A 23,589-nucleotide genomic window follows, 5' to 3' on the forward strand; every position below is an offset into this window, starting at 1 on the left:
AGTTCTTTAAATACATGGGCGTAATTTTCTATAGGACAGGGGTAGGGGCAAATACCCCCTCCCCTTTTTGTATCCTTCCCTCGATCAAAAATCCTGGATACGACCTTGTGGCCAATACTAAATAATGGAACTAATAACTGCTTCTTTGCTACATATTCCAGAAAATAGGTACATATAAGAGAACTCTTTCTCTCCTTAACATTACACTAAATCTAAATGACATGACATTAATTAAAATTAAGAGCGTTAATGGTCATGGCTAATACAAAAATACAACAAAATAAAAATTATTAACAAAGACACGCCCATAAATCCAAATTAATTTATAATTGCAAAAACTGTCTATGTGCCATACCTGTACCCGTAAACTTTCTCAACTTGTTAATTCCCATAAAAATTCTTATCATTTAATATAAAATCCACCCATTCCTTCCTTGTATGCCACCCTGGAAAAAAATGTCCTATTCAGTCCACTTAGTTCACTACAAAAACTCAAAAACTGTATTGAATCATCCTTCCCATCTCTACAAATTGGTAAAAAAGGATTAACTGGTCTAGATGATCCCCCCCCAAGAATTGATCAACAAATAAGTGAACTTTTTCGTATCAACGCAAAATTAGGACTATAGAGATAGAAACACTATAAAATTTTGAAAACAAATTCAAAAATCCTAAAATAGTTACCATCCTTAAAACCATTCCGCTTCAATTTGCTTTAACCCCCCCCCCCTTCCAATGTGAAATCCAATAGCCCATAATAAAAAAAAACATATAGTACTCTTATTCAAGTAAGTTTAACTGCAAAAGGAGCAACGTGGGAGAAATCAAGAAACGGAAAAAGGCACGGGAAATATATAATTTGAGCTATATGTGTATATATTAGGAAGGGGGGGGGTAAAAATGGAAGTGATTTCAAGAATGATAAAAAATAAGTATATTGTGATTTTTAAAGTTGTTTTCAGAATTTTAGAGTGTTTCCTCCCCTATGGCCCCAATTTTGCTTTGATACCAACTTTTTCGTATTTTGACCTTTCTTTTGGTCTCCAAACACTTTAAATTGTAATTCTAGCAATGTCAAAGAAAAATGAAAAGAAAAACTTACATTATGACCATATCTGCCATGAGACTGCTGTTTGCCAGGATTGCCAATCCCCATATATGGAATATCTTCGCCAATTTTTCCTGTATAACTCTTTGGAACTGAGAAAGTTGACATAATGAAACAGTAGTTATTCAACACCTTTGGGGGAACCCCCGCACTATCTTGAATACATTGAATATGCTCTCCAAAATATTGACGGGATGTGGAAAGTAGACAGCAAAGACAAAGAAGAAGAAACGAAAATCGGTAATGAAGCCGGAACATGGGATTGTCGATATGGACTTTTCCATGTTTGATCTTCACTTGGCTCCTAACTTTTGAAAATATACCAATCATCTTAGGACTTGTTTCGAAAGGTTAACTACAATAAATAATAAAAATTAGTCAGTAAAAAACCAAAGATATAAGCGTACAAAAGTTTGTTTTGGTGTTTGTCGGTTATAAGAAACACACTCAAGAATTACGCTTAGGTTACTACTACTATCACTATTAACTCACTGCAGCACCAAGCCGCCTGAGGCCAACACAGCTACGCACGCTCTTCCTACCAACCTAATCTATTCAAGGCCTCCCTCTTTACACCCTCCCAGGATGTTCCCATTTCCTTTAAATCTTTAGTTATGACGTTCTCCCAACCCAGACAAGGACGACCTGCTTTCCGTGTAGCCCCAGACGGTTGGCCAAAAAGGACAATCTTCGGCAATTTGTCATCCTTCCTCCGCAGAACCTGGCCTAGCCATCTCAACCTTTCTCTCATTATAGCCCTAGAAAGCGGGATTGAACCACATTTTTCGTACAACACACGCTTAGGTTACATCTCAGGAAACCGGTTTCATAGCTACAAATAGAAGTGATGGATGATACAATACATCGGACTTGCAACACTCTCTTGCTCTTAACATTCAAAGCTCAATTGACCTTGAATAATACATAGCATTAAGCAAGGCGGCTAATTAATTAAGAAATCACTGTATACAAATTCGATCAATCCAGGTCGGAACGTTTAAGAACAGTAATGACATAATTACTATTCATTCAACCTTGAACAGAGAATACCATTGAAGCAAATTCGTCAAGAAGCACATTGCGTCTTGAAACTCCTACAACTTTTTCTCAGGCCTTTCAACTTTCAGAGGTTCCTAATTTCAGTCATCGGAAGATTTATGAAAAATATTAAGAGAGCTAGGACGGTAAAGCGAACTTTCCCAAATTCGTGAGCTATATATAATGCTTTTTCACAACGAAAAACGGTAAATTAACAATGTTAAGAATAAACTAAATTGCCGTTTCCAAGAAAAAGTTAATACATATAAATTTATACAATTATACATCGTTTAATAAGAAAAATTCTGAGGCTCTTTGAAATGTAGAAGAAATAAATAGATCAATCTTATGTAACAGACAAGAGGTTACACGAAAACCTTCAAGACTCAAGGGGATTGTGCTCTGTCTCTGCCAAGGCGCCTTGGCGCTTAAATTAAATGATTTTATATCACATAAAATGTTAATCAGCTAAAATAGGGGAATTTGGGATGCAGAATATCCGCGACTCGGTATGTTAGAAGTTGTTCTGGAAATGTAACTTTCTTATGATACATTTTTTTCTATACCCTCGGTTTCTTTTGGTGGTTAGAAACAGTAAAATATTTTAAAAATTCTAGACCCACGCCGTTGCTGATTGCAAAAAGGAAATTAATTTTAATTATCCAAAACAGTAGCCAACCAAAGCAGAAAATCTTTGGCTAAATTATATTCAGCTGTTACTGCCCCCTTGCTTTCTTAGAGAGAGTTTACCCTATTTTTCATAACAAGGGCATCCGATCATATTAATTTTCGTGTTTACCATTTTTTATTATAATTACCTCTGTGGTTTAGAAAACGAAACCTCAAATATGTTTACGGATTTCCCGACATGCGTTTAAAACTTACGAAGCTTACTGGCAAACTACCAACACGGTAGTTTGCCACTCCACTTAATCTTTTTTTTTGTGACGGTTCTTCAAGTAAATTATTATTTGTTACGCCGATTATAAGTTACCCTTTCCATACTTAGATATCATCCTCTCAAAGAAAACTGGTCACACCTTTCGCTCTATATAATACACACTTTAAACACTACTACTACTAACAACTCACTGCAGCACCAAGCCACCTGAGGCCAACATAGCTACGCCCGCTTTCCCTCCATCCAAATATATTCAAAGCCTCCCTCTTTTCACCCTCCCAGAAAGTTCCCATTTCCTTTAAATCTTTCTTTATGACATCTTCCCAGACGAGGACGACCTGCTTTTCGTTTAGCCCTACACGGTCGGACGAAAAGGACATTCTTCGGCAACCTCTCATCCTTCATCCGCAGACCGTGCCCTAGTCATCTCAACCTTTCTTTCATTAGAGCTTTAGAAAGCGGGATTAAACCAAATTTTTTGTAAGGTCTACTTTTTGAAATACGGTCAGTCAGCCAGGTATAGCCTACGATTTAAATGATAAAATTAAAGTTTCAAACCCACTCTGTGACTAAAAAAAGACTCTTTCCTTACATCTGCGAAAACGACTAAGTAATAAATGTAGAACAGACGCACACAAAATATTTTTTTTCTCGTACAAATTATTTTTCAAATGAGTTGTTAATTTATGTGAAAACGGACTTTCAATAAGTGACATCCTATCTTTTACACGAATCGGTAGGAAAAATAAATAGAGGGAGGAGTCATCAGTCTAATTCCTCCCATATACCTTTAAAGTCGTAAATTGACAGTTTCTCCCTGTCTATTTTATATAAAATCAAGATTAACATCATTTTTTCAAAATAGCAAGCTTCCAGTGACGAATGGTTTTCAAAACAGAAGTGCTTGGGGAAGGAGGGGTAGCATTAACTATCTACCCTCCCTCCCCCTCGGGGTCCCCCTGTGCATATAGGCTTAGATAAATTGGTTCTCTAGCAAAATTGTGGAAACGACAGTTATGCCTTTTGGTTTAGGTTTTAAGCATACTTTCTATTTTTATTCAAGTCTATTTCTGTGTTTACTATCTTTAGGTTTATTTCCTATAACAAAAAAGAACTGACAGTCACTTTGACAGATCTCCTCTACAAAATGAATCACAACAGTTGTATTCGACCCTTAGCTAGGAGTCATGCTACAAATTGCTATCCAGCGACAGAAATGACCTAGAACTTATGTGGGAAAAGAGGAAATTTTAATTCTCTTGCTGTGGAATAGAAAAAATCTCCTAAATACTTCTTCTAAAAATGTCCATGGCGATCCTTATAATTTGATCCATTCTATCTAGATCAATGCAGTCCCATTCGAAATTGAACTTCAGCTATTCCAGAACTTAAAACTTATCAAAGCAGTTCCCTTACTTAATTTTCACCATCCAAAATTTTAGCCTCTCCATCCCCACTCCCCAAGCTTCTACGCAAAGAAGCTCTATTAATTAGGTAGAGGAGCCATAAACAAAAAGGCTAGTAGCCTACTTTTAAAAAATCTTGTCTCATATATTATTGTCATCATGAAAAAGTGGCAACCCAATTTTTTTAAATAATTGGCTCGAGAATTTGTTTTTAATAATTCAATGACCTAACATTAACCTATTTGACAATTCACAGAATTAACGTTGAATTGAACCTGAATAAAAATTATTTATCCAAAATAGCATTGCATGAGAAACATGTCGCCAAGGCCGTGTGTAAGGGGGTTCGCCGGTTAGACCCCTCACCCCGAAATTTTTATCAAATTCATGTAAAAGTAACAAAAATCTGCTTTTACATTTTTTACGTTTTGTAAAAGTTTTACCCACCCCCATACAAAAAAACCTGTATATCGCAAGATAATATCTATACAAATCCACTTGTATATTTGCTTTTGTTTTTTTGTTGCTTTGGGCTAGGATTCACCCGTCAGTAGGCTTTAGCTACTGCTGCACCCACAATAAAACTAAATACGATGCTACAATTTTTCCTCCAAAATACAATTAAACTCATAAATTTTGATATAACACTCAGATTTGGATACGAATCCTTTCAAGCCTGAATTTACTTATCTCTGCTGTGAAGTACCAATAAAATAAATTTTTATTGTATGATACCTTTTTATTGTATACCTTTTTACATGTATAAGAAGGGGTTCACTCCTTCGTCAATACTTCGCTCTTTACGCTAAAGTATTTAAGAATGACTCCTCAATCACTAAAAAAAAAAAACATTTAATAAATGCATAGCTTTTTTAAAAGTAATATAAAAACTTTAGCTTAAAGAGTGAGGAAATTGACGAGGGGGCAACCCCCCTCATATACGTGATAATTTTTGCCAGTTTTAAGTTTTACTATTGCTCCTAACTTTCAGTTAAAAAAACTTGTTTTTTATTTAATTTCTAATCATTTTTCAGATAATGCTGGGAAATCCGGCTCCCCCTCCATGGAAAATTCCCTTCTCCCATAAAAAATTTATCTATGGAAAGATCCTCCCTCTTAACCAAATCCTCCACCGGAAGAATCCCCTTGAAAACGTCTGTATTCCTTCCAACAACCAATGGCATACGTAAAAAATGGGCAAAGTTCATAACTTGCAGCCCTTCCCCCGGGGAATGTGGGGGGTTAAGTCATCCTCAAAGACTGAGTTATTAGATTTTTAGACTATGCTGAACAAAATGGAGCTCCTCTCCAATATTTTTGGTCACTTAAAAGGGCACTAGAGTTTATGAGTTCCGATCAAATGAACCCTTTCCCGATCTTCTACGATCATTGATTCAATATGGTCCCCCTTGGGGGAAAAATAAAATAAAGATATAAAGCCGGACTGGCCAGCTATGACAAGAACAAAGAGTAATGTCAGAAATAAGAAAACAAACAGGACTTCGGCCAGTAGGAGGGAAATACAAACTTTGACGACACGGATATTTCACCAGTATAAAACAAGGCGTCTTCAACGCTAAGAAACAAAGATAAAATCTTAACTAACATAAAATTAAATAAAATCTAAAACCAAGAAATAAAATATGTATATATATATATAATAAAGAGAAATCACCAATGCAACAGCACGAATACAAAAAAAGGAAAACAGAAGGAAGACATATGCACGAGTTGCTTTAATAAGAACACAGAGTCAAGACTGACTCTTCCCCGAAACTGAACCTCTTTCCTCCCCTCCTTCGTCTTCGTACATGTCTAAAGGGAAAATGACCAGCCTTTAGAGCCGTGATTCCCAACGTGAGGTGCAGGCCCCACCGGTGGGATATGGCAATACTATCGTGGTTCATGGGCAGGACGTTCACCCTTTTGCTGACTATACTTTAGAACCTTAATTAAAAAAAAAAAAAAACAATTTTCGTGTGAATGAGATCACATTTATATCAATTTCAGGGACAAAAAAGATACAAGATAGTACTGGAATAGTGTTGTCCATTGTATAAAAGTGTTTTACATAGACAATATTTTCATTAGCATAAAATATGCCTAGAGGACGATCGAAAAAAACCAAGTTAATGGCCTTTTAAACTTCCCTGTGTAAAACACGTAGAATTTCAAACGACAAAATGGTACTTATGTGTTATACAATGCACGCTCGAGAACTTGTACCGCAAACATGAGACAATACCGGGGTTTCACGGTGTTTATACCAGACAATTAGCTTTGGATCGGTAGGGAACTGCATTATAGCTGTATTTTAATTAAATATTTAGCTGGTATTTTGGTTAGGTTACATCTTTAATATAATTTGTTCTGGGCGGCCCCCCTTCCATAATTCTCTGTTGCAGTTTTCATAATTTTGTTACTAAAGCACTGTATTTTCATCATATTTTGTTTTATTTCATTAGCATTCACCAAACTTAACTTCTCCAGTGTTTATTGTATGACACACAAGTACCATTATAGCTATAGTTTAATTAAATATTTGGCTGGTGTTTTGGTTAGATTAGGTCAAGTGTTAATATAATTTGCTTTGGAATGCCTCCCTTCCATAATTATCTGTATTAGTTTTCATAATTTGGTTACTTAAGTATTGTATTTTCATCTTATTTGTTTTATTTCATTGGAATTCACCAAACTTCATTTTTCATGTGTGTATTACATAATAGACAAGTAGCGCTACAATACAGTTTCTCAACAAGCCAAAAGTCATTGTTTGGCATAAGACAGCGTGAAAACCGGGTATTGTCTCATACTCGCTATACAAATTCTCGAGTGTGTATTATATAATAGACAAGTACCGAAAAAGCTATTATATAGCCCATGCCCCTTGACTATCCGGAGAGACCCCTCTTCCTCCCCCTCTCCCCAATAAAGTACTGGAGCTACTCCCCTTGATAGGGAACAAGTGATTTCGATTCACAAAAATTTAGGGAGAATATAATTTCCAATATTAACAGGGGGGTTAAACGTGTTAAGTTTTAAATGAAAACGCCAATAACGGTATTTCTCTGGGGGCATAAGCGTCTAGAGGAAGGGGGCTTAGGCTCCCCTCAACTGAATGATGCAAATTTTAAAAGGACAAAAAAAAACAGAGAAATTATAATAAGAATATAAAAATTTATAGGAAAATTAGTCACAACGTTGAGATTCCAGGTGACTTGAAGGGAGGGGGTTATACGGATCTCTCCCAATGTCTGTGCACCAGCAAGTGTTGACAGTCTTAATTTCAACGCTTGGCCCAGGCCATACATTCTGGTTCTCTTGATTGTTTTCCTAATCCTTCCCATGCCCCAAAAAACACGTTTACATATGTGCCAAGCCCCTGTTCAAGCTGTTGTGCGGTAGGTATACCTGGTTTTTCGTTTCAAGGGGTCGCACTTAACGGAAGGGGGCTCAACTTTCGAAGAGACGAAAAAACAAATAAATAACAATATGCGATGGCTTCATTGGCTTAATTTATCCCCCTTTTCGGATTTGGAGCAGCAATTTCCCCTAGATTTCTGCCCCCCCCCTTCCAGATTTTTTTGGTATTTTCATAGTGGTTTGAAGTTTGATTGAAAAAAATATACCTTTTTTAGTTTCTTATTGAAAAAGAAAACGGGAAGAAAAAATTTGCCCCCTACATTTCGAAAAATCCATAAACCCCCAACATCCTCATGAATTAGCCCCCGTGTTTCATATCAGCACTAACTTTGAATCTTTCAACTCTGAATACTGAGAAAGCTTAAAAATATGCATACATTTCTTTTTGAATCAGAAAAACATCCTGAATCCAAATATAGGATTCATTTCGGTCGCAAATTTACCTTCCCCTCTCATATTCAAAAATATACCCTGAATTGTATGCTTACAACAACAGGTAAAATTCTAGTTAATTGACTTTTTGCTATCTCGGAAAGGGTTTAGGTTAGGAAAATACAACTTTCAAGGATGGGTCTACAGGCTAAGTATGTCCCGGGAAGGTATTTTAAAGTACCCACCTCCACTCCTTCTCCCTCTAGAGGGCCCTGAAATTTGCCTACATGACAGGTCTGACCTATTGAAATTTTGACAAAACAACATTTTACCTTAATTTTCAGTTACTAGTTGCTTTTTCTCTCGCTTTAGTTCTGAAAATGCAATTTCTGTTTTTTGAGTAGAATTTTGAGTCATATCAATGTTTTTTTTTCAAAACTTAGGAAATGTACTTGCATATCTTTAAAACCTTATAAAATGGAATTGAGCAAAGTTATGAAGCTGAAAACAATTTTGTTATACTTCAATTAAGCAGAAGATCTATTTTGCAAGGTTTCACTTTTAGAACACGCATATTTTTAAAGGTCATCAAAGGTCAGGGCCCTCTAGAGGGAAAAGGAGTAGAGGTAGTTGCTTCAAAATACCTTCCTGGGACATACTTTAGTCTGTAGATTCATCCCTGAAAGTTTCATTTTCCTAACCTAAACCCTTTCTGAGATAGCAAGAAGTCAATTAACTAGAATTTTACTCAACAAATTTTCGATTCTTCTGATGAACCGTTATTTACCATTAGGGGGGAGGGCAAAGTAAATTTGCGACAGATGAATGTTTTATTTGGACTCAATGTGAAATTTTGATTCTAAACGTATGTCTATTTCTTGGCTATCTCACTAATTAACGAATCACGGAGTTTTCACTAAAAATATAGCCATCAAATACCACTTTTTCTGCTAAACAACCTTTCAATATTTTAAAAAAATTCACACAAAACTACCTCATCCAACTAGACCGAGTACCATTTAAAAACTAGTTTATTATCTGATTCAACCCCCTCACAAAGGAAATGTTCAACCTAGTTCACCCACCCGGTTTAGCCCGCCTCTCCTCGCTGAAGTACAAACAAGCCAGGTGATAACATTCCAGTCTCGGCTAAGAGCCAAAAAGATGTACCGTTTGAACTAGGCATGAAGATAGAGACAGTGGCGGAGTAAGGTCTATTTTTCATAGTAATCAGGGGTACGTTCACCAGAAATGTTCCGCGATGGAAATGTCACAAGAAGTAAATTAATAGAACAATCAAGTGTGTCAGGGGGCCTCTCTTTATGAGCATGCCTAAGTCAAATATATAAGCACATAAGAAGTAAATAGCAAATTGTAAAAGAGAAATGATTTCTTTAAATTTGAGGAGCAGCGGGATGGTCATAGGAGAGTTTGAACGACCTACACCCTGTCCTTTGGAACTTGAAAAAATGACCCTGCGGCACCCTTGTTCAGGAGGCTAAGATCAATGGCTTGTAAGTATAATACATAGAGCACTGTATAACTTTGGGAAGGGATTCTGCAAAAAAAAAAAAAATTCAGGAGAGGGAAAGCATATAACCTCACAGAGGATAGTCTTTAGAAAAATATGTTTTAGCTAGAATAATGTCATTTTTTTCTGAGCGATAAAATTGCACTATTTGTAAATTTTGATTCTCCAAGATCTGGTAGCTACCATTTGCCGTGGAATTTACGACTTAGGTAGGTTGCTTAGCTGGACACAGTTGCCAAAAATGAATGGGAGGGTCAGACAGGTAGGTTACTCCTCCTGATTTCTTGAAAACAAAATATAATACAACAGGCAGAAATATGTAATGCTCTGAAAGAATATGACGCTTTTCTAACGCAATTTTGGTTAATGATTGTCCCCCAATAATTTTATACACTTGTCCCCTCCCATCCATCCTAGAAGATGTTCTAAGGACATGCAAATTTGCAATGCTGTTTAGCTCATGCTGCGTCTACTTCTTTGCTTGTGCGGCACTAAAACCTAATTTTTGGGAAGATTCCATTAAGTAGTTATTAATTTAGAAAAAAAAATTGGCTCAAATCTGGCAGAATTTCGGTTTTTTTCGGGGTTTTACAAAAAACAATAAAAAAACGCATAAAAACTATTTTATATTAATTTTTATTAAGTTTTTACAAGTCAGACGAACATTTCGGGGGAAGGGGGTTAAACACCCTAGACCCCCCCCCTCAAATACGACCTTGTGGGGACCCTTATCAGATTGACAAGTAGGAATTCATTTGGAGAGAGTCTAATAATGAAAAAAACTCGTTTTGTAGTTTGAACTAAAGGTGCCCAGAAATTTGGAAAAAAACGGTTATTTCCGAGGCCAGGTCCCAAAGCACCCCAGTGTATATCCCTGCCCCAGCTCAGTCCAAAGGAAAACATTCTCTACGCTAAACCTAATTCTATTTAACCTGACTACCAGGAGCATCAGTGGGGGAAGGGGGAGGGTGAACAGCTTCTCGCGTTAGTTCAAAGTCACCCTTTTCAAGTTTTACCAACGGTGAAGTCTACCTGAATAGATTACTTTTGCAAAATTTAAGTCAGTTAGTAAACGATTATTTATCTACTACCGTGGTAATAAGTACCACGAACTGTTTGATGTTTCTCCTATGTTAGCTTCATGAACTTGGTTAAATTCGTCTAAATGGCTTAGATAACGAGAATCCTGGAGTTTACTTACAAAAAACCTTTTGACGCAAAATGTTTTCGTGTTTTTTACTGCCTTAAAGTTTTACACAAAAGAACTAATCAGGTTATGTGTTATTTCTAATTGCCAAAAATTTAATACAGCAACAACGGCAAAAAAAAAGTTTTTGTGCTTCTCCTTCTGACATGACATGACATGCAGACATGATTGTGTATGACATAGCCGTATCCAGGATTTTTGTTCGGGGAGGAGAGGGGGGTGAAGAAACTTTACAAAATACATGGAAAAATGTTAATATGCACTTGTGTTATGTTTTTACGTGTCGGACGAAAATTCCGGGGAGGGAGGGTACAAACTCCTTACCCCCAATCTTTGGATACGATCTACCTTTGGGCATCAAACAAAAATTATGTTTTATTCGCTTAGGCCTATTAATGAATGGAAAGTGCAATTTTTAAAGATAGTCACTTTTGGTTAACAAAGACGTGAAATTATTATGGTAGGACCATATTTGTGTCAGTGTTGCAACGCTGGACCGTGAAAGTGAATTAACAAAACTAGTCAATTAAACTTGGCAACGCTTTCGTCCCCAAAAATTAACCATCAATTGATACCAAAAGATAATTACATTTTCAAAGGAAAACTGCATCTTCTTAACCTGTTTGGTGGCAAATATTTCTATCTTATTTTCTGCTGATTTTCTGCCGAAGTTTCTTTTTTTCAAAATCAGCATCTACTACCATCAAAAACTTCATAACTGTACATAGAGATATTTTTCATTACAAATTGAAATTCTCGAATTTTCCAAGTTTTTTAAGATATATATGACTGTTTAAGTTTTTACTTAAGCGACTCAAATAATCCGCTTGTATTTTCATTGTCCTTGGTGACTTAAGGAATAATATGATTGGGCGGCATAAATACGTCACAAAAATCAATAAATGGAATCAAAGCACATATTTAAAATGGAAGGGTAGGAACATAGTCTCTCTTTTTCTCGTTGATTCAACTATTTGTCGCTGTCCATGGTCGTCTATACGCTGAATTTTAGGGAGGAGGGCTATGAAAAATACTTATATCCTTGATTACCCGTATATACTTATTTATTTTCATTAAAGAGCACCTTATCGTACAAACGAACGATTTTTTTCTTTAGAAATGTAAAAGGCAGGGGGAGGCAGGGGCCCCCACCTCCCTTTTGGGCGCCCACGTCGCTGTCAAGTTATAAATATTATCAATATATCACTGGTTATTTTTAGACCCACATAAGTGAACATTAAGACTAAACTGTTTTAATAAGAAAAATATTATACCTCGATTTTGTAAAATCCTGTCTCTGTCTGCAATCACTTCAAAGTTTAAATGAGAGGGGATTCAGATTTCTCTTGCATATCAGATGGACAGGACGTAAGCATTCTAATGTTTGCCATCACCGGTTTTCTTTTTAATAGTTTTTCATATAATATTTCACTCAAAATATGTTGCCAAGACCGAATAATTGCCAAGGGGTGCCAAGTTTCCGCCACCCGGTGTACATCTCAAGACGTCACGTGTGTCTCACAGTTTCGCGATGCTTGGCGCAGTTTCCGCCACGCTTTACACAATTTTCACTACGTTTGACATAGCTTACGCCAAGCTTAGCAAACGCCACCTGGTGTACGTGATTTCCAAAACTGAGCCCCCCTGGAATTGCCCACTTTAAAAAATTGGTGCACACCAAGGGGCGCTCACTGCAAGTGGCAGACTGAAGCCACGCAGGATGGCAATGTGTCACACGTTTAGAGAATTATTTGACGCGTGACACATAAAGACGGATCTTGGCGGATCGAGTGGCACTTCCAGATGTACACCAAGTGGTGACAAGTGGGTAACCTTTTGGTGAAAAATTAAATAAAAAAAAGTTTTTCAACTGAAAGTAAGGATCAACATTAAAACTTAAGATGAACAGAAATTATCAAGTATATGAGGGAGTTGCTACTCCTCAACACCTCGGTCTTTACGCTAAAAATTTTTTTTTCAAGAATTGAAAAACAAGCTTCTCAGTGTTCTAATTAAACGGATATAGTGTTTCAGGAGTCGTTTTCAAAATATTGGGACAGAATTCAAACTTTAGCGTAAAGAGCGAGATGTTGAGGAAGAGCAATCGCCTTTGTATACGTAATAATTTATGTGCATTTTAAGTTTTAATGGTGCTCCTTACTTTCAGTTGAAACACTTGTTTCTTATTTAATTTCTGATCGTTTTTTTTTAATAATGCCAGGAAATCTTACTACACATCCACAGAAAAATCCCTCCTCCCAACGGGTTTATTATCTAACCAATTCAATTTTCGTGAATATTTAGCCTGGACAATTAACCTTAACATCTCCACGCGTAAAATTGAGTCGGGAATGAAAAAGCAAGGCATAGAAGAATTTTATATACGAATTCTGGAAAATTTCCATAGTGTAAATTTCCCCTGAAGAATTCACCCCCTGAAAACTTCCCTCCCCATGGAAAATCACAAAAGCAAAAACTCCCCCTTCCCAACCCGAAAAATGTGTGCACACTTCCTATAACAAATAGGGCAAATTTTATAACTTAAAGACCTTTCCCCAGGGGCTGTGGGGGGTTATGATATCTCCAAAGGCATATTTATTCGACCTTTCAACTATGCTAAACAAAATGGCTATCTCAAAATTTGGTCGGACGACTTTGAGTAAAAAGGGGCGTAGAAGGGGTCTACTTGGCCTCCGATCTTTTGGTCCTTAAAAAGGACACAAGAACCTTTAATTTCGGTTCCAATGAGCCTTTTACCGATATATTAGGACCACTAGATCAAATACGGTCACCCCTGGGGAACAAAAAAGATAAATAAAATAAACAAAGTATCAATTGATCTTTCTTCTGGAAAAAAAAATACAAGCTTCACATTTTTGAAGATAGGGGCTCGAAACCTCTGTAGTGTGGATGTCTGATATGCTGAATCTGATGATGTGATTTTCATTAGGATTCTATGACTTTTAAGGGGTGTTTCCCCTTTTTTCGAAAATCACGATCGCAACCTTGGATGGGTAAAAACTAAAATTAAAAGAACTTATATATTTGAAATCAGTATAAAAAGCCAATTCTTTTGATATATCTATCGGTATAAAAATTCCATTTTTTAGAGTTTTGGTCCCTACTGAGCCGGGTCGCTCCTTACTTACAGTTCCTTATCACGAACTGTTTGAAACAAAAGCCAAGCTCAGACTCTGTATCTAGCGTAGGCCATCAAAATTTCATCGCAACTTCCACCCACCACCACCTACTTCCTCTTACCCACATTGAAAACTGGGGAAAAAAGATTGACTTAGTTAATCAAGCTAATTATCATAATAACAGTAATTAGTCGTACGACAGGTGAATCGTAATCTTCAATTATAATCGAGGTAACAAGTACTAAAAGATAATGAGAGGTAACCTACATTGGAGATTATAATGTTATTATTCTACTTATAGTTAATTAATGGAAGATAGATTTTTAAAAAATAAACTGATAAGTAAAGGGGCATATAAAATAAGGTAATTACACAAAAACAAAGAGAAAAAGATATTTCAAGATAAAGATAACAAACAGGACTATGGCTAGCGGAAGAAAAAGACAAAGTAAAACGACACGGATATTTCACCTGTATAAAACAAGGCGTATTCAACGCAAAAACTATGACAAATCCACATGGGCACCCATAAACTGAGTTTTAAGGGGGGGCTTACATGTTCTAATCGGCACTTTCAATGCTGTATAATAGAAATCTCAAAACAGAAATATAAAAATATAAGGCAGTATCATTCATCCATGGGGGCTTCAGCCCCCTTGTCCCCTCCTCCATATGGGCACCCATGCAAATCCAAACTAACCTATAACCAAACGGAATTTTTCTAACCAAGGCGTTGAAGATGGCTTGTTTTATACAGGCGAAATGTCCATATCGTTTTAGTTTGACTTTTTCTTCTGCTGGCCGTTGTCCCGTTTGTTTTCATCATCTTGAGATTTGTCTTTCCTCTGTTTTCGTCACAGCTTCTTAGGAGCCAGGTACCTCCTAGATAAACAAATTGAAAACAGTTAAAAATCTATATATTTAAGGGGGAACAATAAAAAGACCTTACCCATACGCACATGTCGTAAAAGGCAGTATTCAGTATATATAAAAAAAAATCACGTGTAGTCTAATGTGGAATTTAGTTAACCCCACTACTCAATTTGGACGGTTTTTCGGCAAAATATAACCGAGTAAATTGTCTTATCTTTTAACCAAATTAAGAATGAAATTCAAATTATTAGTGGTTTTAATCATGCATGCACGCTGAAATTGATTTGAGAAGGGGAGGCAATTTAACAAATAGCAAACAATATGTGAATTACTTGGGAACTCGCACGTACGCAAAAATGTTTTCGGCATACACATTAATAATAGGCAAAAATACATTATAAAATCTGAATAAGAAATGCCAAAAATATAAAGAAAGGGGAGGACCGTCGGAGACGGCTCAACAGACATCATTCAGTCTACAGGCCCCAAAAGACCCCTAAACAAGAGTGGAGCATTTTGATTATGCTTAATATGCTGAAACCCTATAGGCAAGTGTGTATTCTCCTGATGAGCCCTTGTGTTGGGTTGTCGCCTCTGAATTATTTATCTTTTTTTATATATTTCGTAAATGACGACTTGTGCTTACTTACGACACGACTGCCTGTCCATGGATTATTCTTTATGGTTGATTGTGTATGGCTATGCTGTTTGACCTATGTGATTGTATGGATGAGTAGGGTTGAGGCCTCATTCAAGCACTGATCTATATCAATTACTAAAGTAGGAAAACGGTCTTCCTTTCTCCTTCTGTCTTTCTTTTTTGTTTATGTTTTTTTATGGCGTATGTTTATTTCTTTGTTTGTGCTGTTGCATTGGTGATTTCTTTTTTATTATATATATATATATATATATATATATATATATATATATATATATATATATATATATATATATATATATGTAATTTCACAGAAAAAATTTACATGTACAACTTGGTCATCTCACCTGAGAACTGCCTTATGGCCAATCGCTAATTTTCAGTTTTTTTTTTTCCAAGACCCTATAATAAAAAAAAACTTTTTCATAATTAACATGCATTCAATTTTTTCATTTAAGTCTGTCCCTTTGTCTTAAAAAAAGAGGGAGGACCATTGGATGTACTTGTATGATATACCCACTACCACTTAATAATTCTAGTTAGGTTAATCCTAATAAAATATACCGAAGCAAGATAAAAAATAGAATACTATAGAAACAAATTTGGGATATTTGCATGTTATGGGGGGGGACAAAGTACAGAGGGTCTGCATGCAAGATGTGCTAGCTACAATTGTTCTGCATTTTATGAAGTAAGCATTGTTTTTTGACTTCACACTGTCCAAATACTTTATCCGTCCCCCCTAATGTGCAAATATATAGCCCAAACTATATATGGCCCATCTCGCTAAATTGAAATAAACTAGTGAAAGAAACAGATTTGCAGTGCGTCTACGCATGATCAACTTGAGCGGTAGTGGGTATATCATACAAGTACCTCGTTGCATACCATTCAACATTATCATTTGATCAACAAGCTGGCCCAACGCTAAAATGGAGCATTTTGCTTTCATGATCATTCCTCGGTCATGATCAAATAAGCATTTATAAAAAAGACTGTTCTCATTTCTTTCGAATTTGAGATATAAATTTGATGAGTTGCGGCAAATATATTTTAAAGCTAAAATCCACTCCCAAATCTTAGTTCAGAGTAAAAAAAGTAAACGAAAAGAAATTGTAATTTTATATTGAACAAAATTCGAATTACGGAAAATTGCATTCAAGAAAAATAAACAATTCAAATATTTTCTGAGCTTTAGGCCAGTTCCTTAGAGCAGTATAATCCACTTTTCCAACCTACTTTTCTAAATTATAATCTCTAATGTAGTCTAAGTTCTCCTTTAATCATCGTAATTCTTATGTTCGTTAACATTTTCTCATCGTTAATAAATTCTAAATAAGGACTCTTTTAATACAACACATTCATCCTTTTTGATGTTTCCAGCGAGCATGAAGACCCCAACCTTACTTATATGGTCCGCCAACATTTCATTTTACAGATGTGACTTAAAAAAGACTACTTTAGTCTTTTCAATCATTTTTTTTTTTTAATGTTAAATCTTTTTAAGTCTCAGTCGTTTAATGGTTGAGAAAGAGGGTATCACTCCACCTCCTACCCAACAAGAGTGGTTATGTTTTAATTTACCATTTTTGATGTTATCTCCTTCTAGAAAAAAAAAACATTTCAGCATATATAAAATGACTATTTAGCTTATCTAAAATTACAACTATCATAACTAAAAAAGCATCATAGCTGGTAACAGTCAAAGTTTGTCTTGTCGTTTTAAACTACAGTTGGAAAATATTTTACAAATAATTTGGCATCTCTTTTTAGACTTCGTAAACCGAAGAAGAAAGTTTTGAACATAATTGGTCCAAGGATAGAAAGGAGAAAAAAAAAATAATCGTACGAAAATGCGCATGCACACAAGAAGCCGTCCTCGGCGCTGGAAAAGGGAAGACTGAGCCGCAACAACAATAAAAGAAAATCAAAGATCAAAAGAAAATAACCATTATAAAAGTTAAACCCATATAAACAATAACTGCCCCATTAAAAAACCACCGAAATGGAATATAAAAAATAATGTAACAACAAGAAGCAGCTGAAATCGCTTCGCAAGAAGATTTTGAAAAGGCTATGGACTAGTGTTGCCAAAATTGTACCAGTTTAGCGACTAAAATTGTACCACAAAAGATCAATTTGTACCATCTGAAACAGAAGGTAAAAAGCTTGCCAACACAGGAAGAAAATTTTCATTAAACTAAAGCTTGAACAGATATCCAAGTCAGAAAGGAGCAGACACAACCAAAATGTACAGAAAAGTTTCGTTCTACAACAAAATTTATAAATGTACCGACTTGTACCAGTACCTCTAAATTGTACTACAGTACAATTGTACCGCGTTGGCAACACTGCTATGTACGCCTCAACTGGTCCAAATAGCTGAGCAGAGGGGTGGAAATTAGTCATTAAAGGTATTAGGTAAAACATTATTAAGGATAGGGCAAGGGGTCGAATCCTAGTGTACCCAATTATTTGGTTTGGGACGGGGGTCAGTGGCGTGACTCTAAAAGCTCAGCCAGAGTCGATCCAGTTCTAAATGGGTACCTGGAGAAATCTAGGGAAGGTAAACAGGAAAAGGTGTGCAAAAACACAGGATGACTGGCCCTCGTCCCCCCATTGCACTTCCTGGCTGAAGGGCCTTGAGATGGAGATTAGTACCGCCGGTTTGGACCTTAAGGATCTAGCGCCGCATCCTTTACTTGTTTTGGTAAAACTGTGTAGTTCAATTGTTACGTAACTAAACTTCTAGGTCGGATTGAAATTACCAAACGATAGAAATTCAAATTCTCCTTCAAAATGTTGTATTAACTTTTTTGGAGTTTTCAGAGCTACAAGGATTTGCAAATGTCAATGCGGCTATTAAAATAAACAAACAGATATCTAAGAAATATGCCGTGTCGCTGCATAAAGTTCGCCCAGTTTTTGGAATCTGAGAATATTCCCATTCAGTGGAGAAGAATAGTCATACTGAAGCTATTTAAGAAAAGTGGATCTACAGACTGAATAATTGACACAGTATTACTCTATACTCCGTAGGAAGTAAAGCCCTCTGGCAAAACCTCTAAGGTGTGGCCTATTAACCTGTGGCCCACGTTCGCCACCGTGTTCATAGTCTGTGAAAGTAAACTGCTCTACTAACCTACCACTGACCAGGGGCGTATCCAGGATTTTTTTTGGGAGAGGAGGGTGGTTTACAAAATATTTTTTTGGGAGGGGGGAAAATACTTATAAAACGCGTCAAAAATGTTCATTTTCATTTTTGTTACGTTTTTTAAAAGTCAGACAAACATTTTGAGGGGGTTTCAAACCCCCTAGCCCCCCCCCCCCATGAATAAGGCCTTGCCGCTGACCTGCATCCAGTCGAGTATTGCCAAATCAAACAGTTCGTGCTAACGAACTGTAGTAAGGAGCGACCCGGCGCAATAGTAAACGAAACTCTAAAAAACGGAATTTTGATGCTAAAAGATACATCAAAAGAATCAAATTTTCACGCTGATTCTAAATATATAAGTTTCAATTAATTTAGTCTTTGTCATCAAAAGTTACGAACCTGAGAAAATTTGCCTTATTTAGGAAAATAGGGGGAAACATCCCCTAAAAGTCATAGAATCTTAACGAAAATCACACCATCGCATTCGGCGTATCAGATAGCAAAAATTTCAAGCTCCTATCTACAAAAATGTGGAATTTCGTATTTTTTGCCAGAAGACAAATTACGGGTGCGTGTTTATTTTTTTTTTTTCTTTTTCCCAGGGGTCATCGTATCGACCAAGTGGTCCTAGAGTGTCGCAAGAGGGCTCATTCTTACGGAAATGAAAATTTCTAGCGCCCTTTATAAGTGATCAAAAAAAATTGGAGGGCACCTAGGCCCCTTCCCACGCTCATTTTTTTCCAAAAGTCAACGGATTAAAATGTTGAGATAGCCATTTTGTTCCGCATAGTCGAAAACAATAATAACTATGCTTTTGGGAATGACTTACTCCCCCACAATCCCTGGGGGAGGGGCTGCAAGTTACAAACTTTGACCAGTGTTTACATATAGTAATGGTTATTGGGAAGTGTGCAGACGTTTTCAGGGGGATTTTTTTGGTTTGGGGGGTGGGGTTGATGAGAGGGGGCTATGTGGGAGGATCTTTCCTTGGAGGAATATGTCATGGGGGAAGAAAGATTCAATGAAAAGGGCGCAGGATTTTCTAGCATTACTATAAAAAAAACAATGAAAAAATAAACATGAAAACGCTTTTTCAATTGAAAGTAAGGAATAGCATTGAAATTTAAACGAACAGAGATTATTACGCATATGAGGGGTTCTAAAAATACTTTAGCATAAAGAGCGAGGTATTTAGGAGGAGATAAATACCTCGCTCTTTATGCTAAAGTATTTTTAGTAATTTCAACTATTTATTCTACGGCCTTTTTGATTCAGGGGTCATTCTTAAAGAATTGGGACAAAACTTACGATTTAGTGTAAAGAGCGAGGTATTAACGAGGGTAAAAACCCCCTCGTACACATAATAAAAATATAAGAATATAAAAGTTTGTTACGTAAGTTAATTCTTAAGTTACGCATATTTTTTACTAATAAAAACATTCGTTAAAAATTAAAAGTTCTAGTAGCTTTTTTAAGTAACCGAAAAATTGGAGGGCAGCTAGGCTTCCTACCCCACCCTTTATTTGTCAAAATCGTCTGATCAAAACTAAGAGAAAGCCATTTAGCCAAAAAAAATTAATATACAAATTTCATTTCAATAATTTATGTGCGGAGAGCCAAAATCAAACATGCATTAATTCAAAAACGTTCAGAAATTAAATAAAAAAACTAGTTTTTTTAACTGAAAGTAAGGAGCGACATTAAAACTTAAAACGAACAGAAATTACTCCGTATATATGGGTTTTCCCCTCCGCAATCCCTCGCTCTTTTCGCTAAAGTAAGGTAAGTTCGCTAAAGCGAGGTATTAACGAGGGTACAAACCCCCTCGTACACATAATAAAAATATAAGAATATAAAAGGATGTTACGTAAGTTAATTCTTAAGTTACGCATATTTTTTACTAATAAAAACGTTCGTTAAAAATTAAAAGTTCTAGTAGCTTTTTTAAGTAACCGAAAAATTGGAGGGCAGCTAGGCCTCCTACCCCACCCCTTATTTCTCAAAATCGTCTAATCAAAACTAAGAGAAAGCCAAATAGCCAAAAAAAAATTAATATACAAATTTCATTTCAATAATTTATGTGCGGAGAGCCAAAATCAAACATGCATTAATTCAAAAACGTTCAGAAATTGAATAAAAACTACTAGTTTTTTTTAACTGAAGGTAAGGAGCGACATTAAAACTTAAAACGACCAGAAATTACTCTGTATATGAAATGGGTTATCCCCTCCGCAATCCCTCGCTCTTTTCGCTAAAGTTTGACTCTTTGCCACAATTGTACTTTTTAGACAATTAAAAGCTTTAGCGTAAAGAGCGAGAGATTGCGGAGGGGACAACCCATTTCATATACGGAGTAATTTCTGTTCGTTTTAAGTTTTAATATCGCTCCTTACTTTCAGTTAAAAAAAACTAGTTTTTTTTATTTAGTTACTATGAAAAGAATGGCATGGGTATATTTCGCACAGATCTTGTGTTGGTCTGATATTCAGGCTGAAAGTACCGATTGAAGAATCGAAAGAATGTGTTGCTTTCATCGACTTGCTTTTCAGTTATCCCCAGGTTCAGTTGTTCAGTTATCCAGGTGTTCAGTTGTCCCCAGAGAGACTTACTGTGAAGAATTCTGTGGATTCCCTCAAAACTATAGGCTGAAATTATAAGCCTCAATTTGTTTACAGATGGTCTAAGACCCTAAAAAATTCTTTTTTCCGACTGAATGTGTTTAAAATTGAACTTTAACTAAATTAAATTCCAAAGTAAAGTACCAAGTTTACATAACCCTAAGTCTCTTGTATACTTAGCACAAATAAGAAAATCAATTTTTCCCATAGGTCAGTGATTAAAATTTTGGAAGTAAAAAGGCACCAAATAATAATAATAAAAAAAGCTGGGTGAAAAATCAAAAATAATATGTGGCACCGGACATCTTAAGAAAGTTTAAGTTTCATTTGAAGGCGTATTTTGTCTTTGGAAAAGAACATATTCTTAATGTTTGAATTCTGTCAACAAAATGTGTTGTTAAATTGAAATAATAGGTTTGCTCATTCACTTTCGCGGTTCAACGTCATAACACTGACGAAAATATCATACTGCCCCAAAATTTATTTCAAAAAATTTAAACACTTAAAAGAGAAATCTTTAAAAAAAAAACCACGATTTTCAAGAATGAATAGAGATAAGATGGATCAAGGGGTCAAAGAATGCTTTTATTCTGATGCCTTTGGTATATTACAGCTTTGTGAACCATATTTTCTAAATTTCCAATATTACAAACATTAGGGGGAAACAACTGTTTAAGCATATGTTATTAAAAAAACAACCTCTATTTTTTTAAGAAAAAAAAGTAACAGCCAGAGCCGTTCAAAGGGGATGGCTATTGGGGCAATTGCCCGGGTGCCGTGACTAGGGGTTGCCACATCTGGGGCGTTGCTCTTTTGACCAAAAGTTTTGCTTTGATTTGCCCACCAACCCTAGGAACGCCTCTAGAACAGCATATACTAGAAACAGGCTATCTCTATTTGTCTTACCTGTTTTCTTCTGTTTTTGCTTTCCTAAACAGGAAAACAGGAATGTGTTATTTATTCATATTCTAGCAGTTTCACTTGTTTTTGGTTGTCTAGTGATGAGCTGATACTTAATACTGACATGTTTGAGAATTAAATTCCTAATTAAATAAATTATACAGTATATGCCTGAACACGTATTGCAAATCTGATGTTATACTGCGTATCTATTTTTACAAAATCAGAACAAAAAAATTAATGAGCTTTTATCATTTTCATGCATTTGTTTTACCATTGAAAAGACCAATTAGTTCGAGTCAACTTTTATTACTTCCGACAAAGGGCTGAGATACATTTTCTGTTGTATCTCTGAATTAAAGAAGGTGGATCTGAATGAATTTGATTTGGAATTGGGATTCAGATTGATATTGCGCTTTACTGAAAAAATTACATAAAAAAAACTAGTTTTTTTAACTGAAAGTAAAGAGCGACATTAAAACTTAAAACGAACAGAAATTACTCCGTATATGAAATGGGTTGTCCCCTCCGCAATCCCTCGCTCTTTACGTTAAAGCTTTTAATTGTATTAAAAAGCAGAATTGTGGCAAAGAGTCAAACTTTAGCGTAAAGAGCGAGGGATTGCGGAGGGGACAACCCATTTCATATACGGAGTAATTTCTGTTCGTTTTAAGTTTTAATGTCGCTCCTTACTTTCAGTTAAAAAAACTAGTTTTTTTTATGTAATTTCTGAACGTTTTTGAATTAATGCATGTTTGATTTTGGCTCTCCACACATAAATTATTAAAATGAAATTTGCATATTAATTCCTTTTTTGGCTAAATGGCTTTCTCTTAGTTTTGATCAGACGATTTTGAGAAATAAGGGATGGGAAAGGAGGCCTAGTTGCCATGCAATTTTTCGGTTACATAAAAAGGCAACTATAAATTTTTATTTTTAACGAATTTTTCTATTAGTAAAAAATATACGTAACTTAAGAATTATCTTACGTAACAAACTTTTATATTCTTTAATTTTTATTATGTATATGAGAGGGTTTGTACCCTCGTTAATACCTCGTTCTTTACACTAAATCGCAAGTTTTGTCCCAATTCTTTAAGATTGACCCCTGAATCAGAAAGGCCGTAGAATGAATAGTTGAAATTACTAAAAATACTATAGCATAAAGAGCGAGGTATTTATCTCCTCCTAAATACCTCGCTCTTTATGCTAAAGTATTTTTAGAACCCCTCACATGCGTAATAATCTCTGTTCGTTTTA

The 23,589-nt window shown here is 35.7% G+C and overlaps 1 protein-coding gene across 6 annotated transcripts in view; it reads right to left on the reverse strand.

The window, feature by feature from the left end:
• LOC136041061 (innexin inx2-like) overlaps positions 1-22,453 on the reverse strand; it is a 31,814-nt gene extending 9,361 nt beyond the window's left edge. The window contains exons 1-3 of one of the 6 annotated variants that reach the window (XM_065725610.1): positions 22,336-22,453; positions 14,853-15,008; positions 1,103-1,463 (exon numbers count right to left, since the gene is read on the reverse strand). In XM_065725610.1, coding sequence (XP_065581682.1) covers positions 1,103-1,438 — 336 coding nt within the window. In that variant the 5' untranslated portion in view covers positions 1,439-1,463; positions 14,853-15,008; positions 22,336-22,453. Of the gene's footprint in view, positions 1-1,102; positions 1,464-5,203; positions 5,289-9,242; positions 9,332-11,575; positions 11,751-12,260; positions 12,391-14,852; positions 15,009-22,335 lie in introns of those variants that run through there. The other 5 variants (XM_065725607.1, XM_065725606.1, XM_065725611.1 and 2 more) reach the window with 5 other exon arrangements.
• Positions 22,454-23,589: the final 1,136 nt, after the last annotated feature.

The sequence above is a fragment of the Artemia franciscana genome, chromosome 21 (genome assembly GCF_032884065.1).
Source record: "Artemia franciscana chromosome 21, ASM3288406v1, whole genome shotgun sequence".
NCBI lineage: Eukaryota > Metazoa > Arthropoda > Branchiopoda > Anostraca > Artemiidae > Artemia > Artemia franciscana.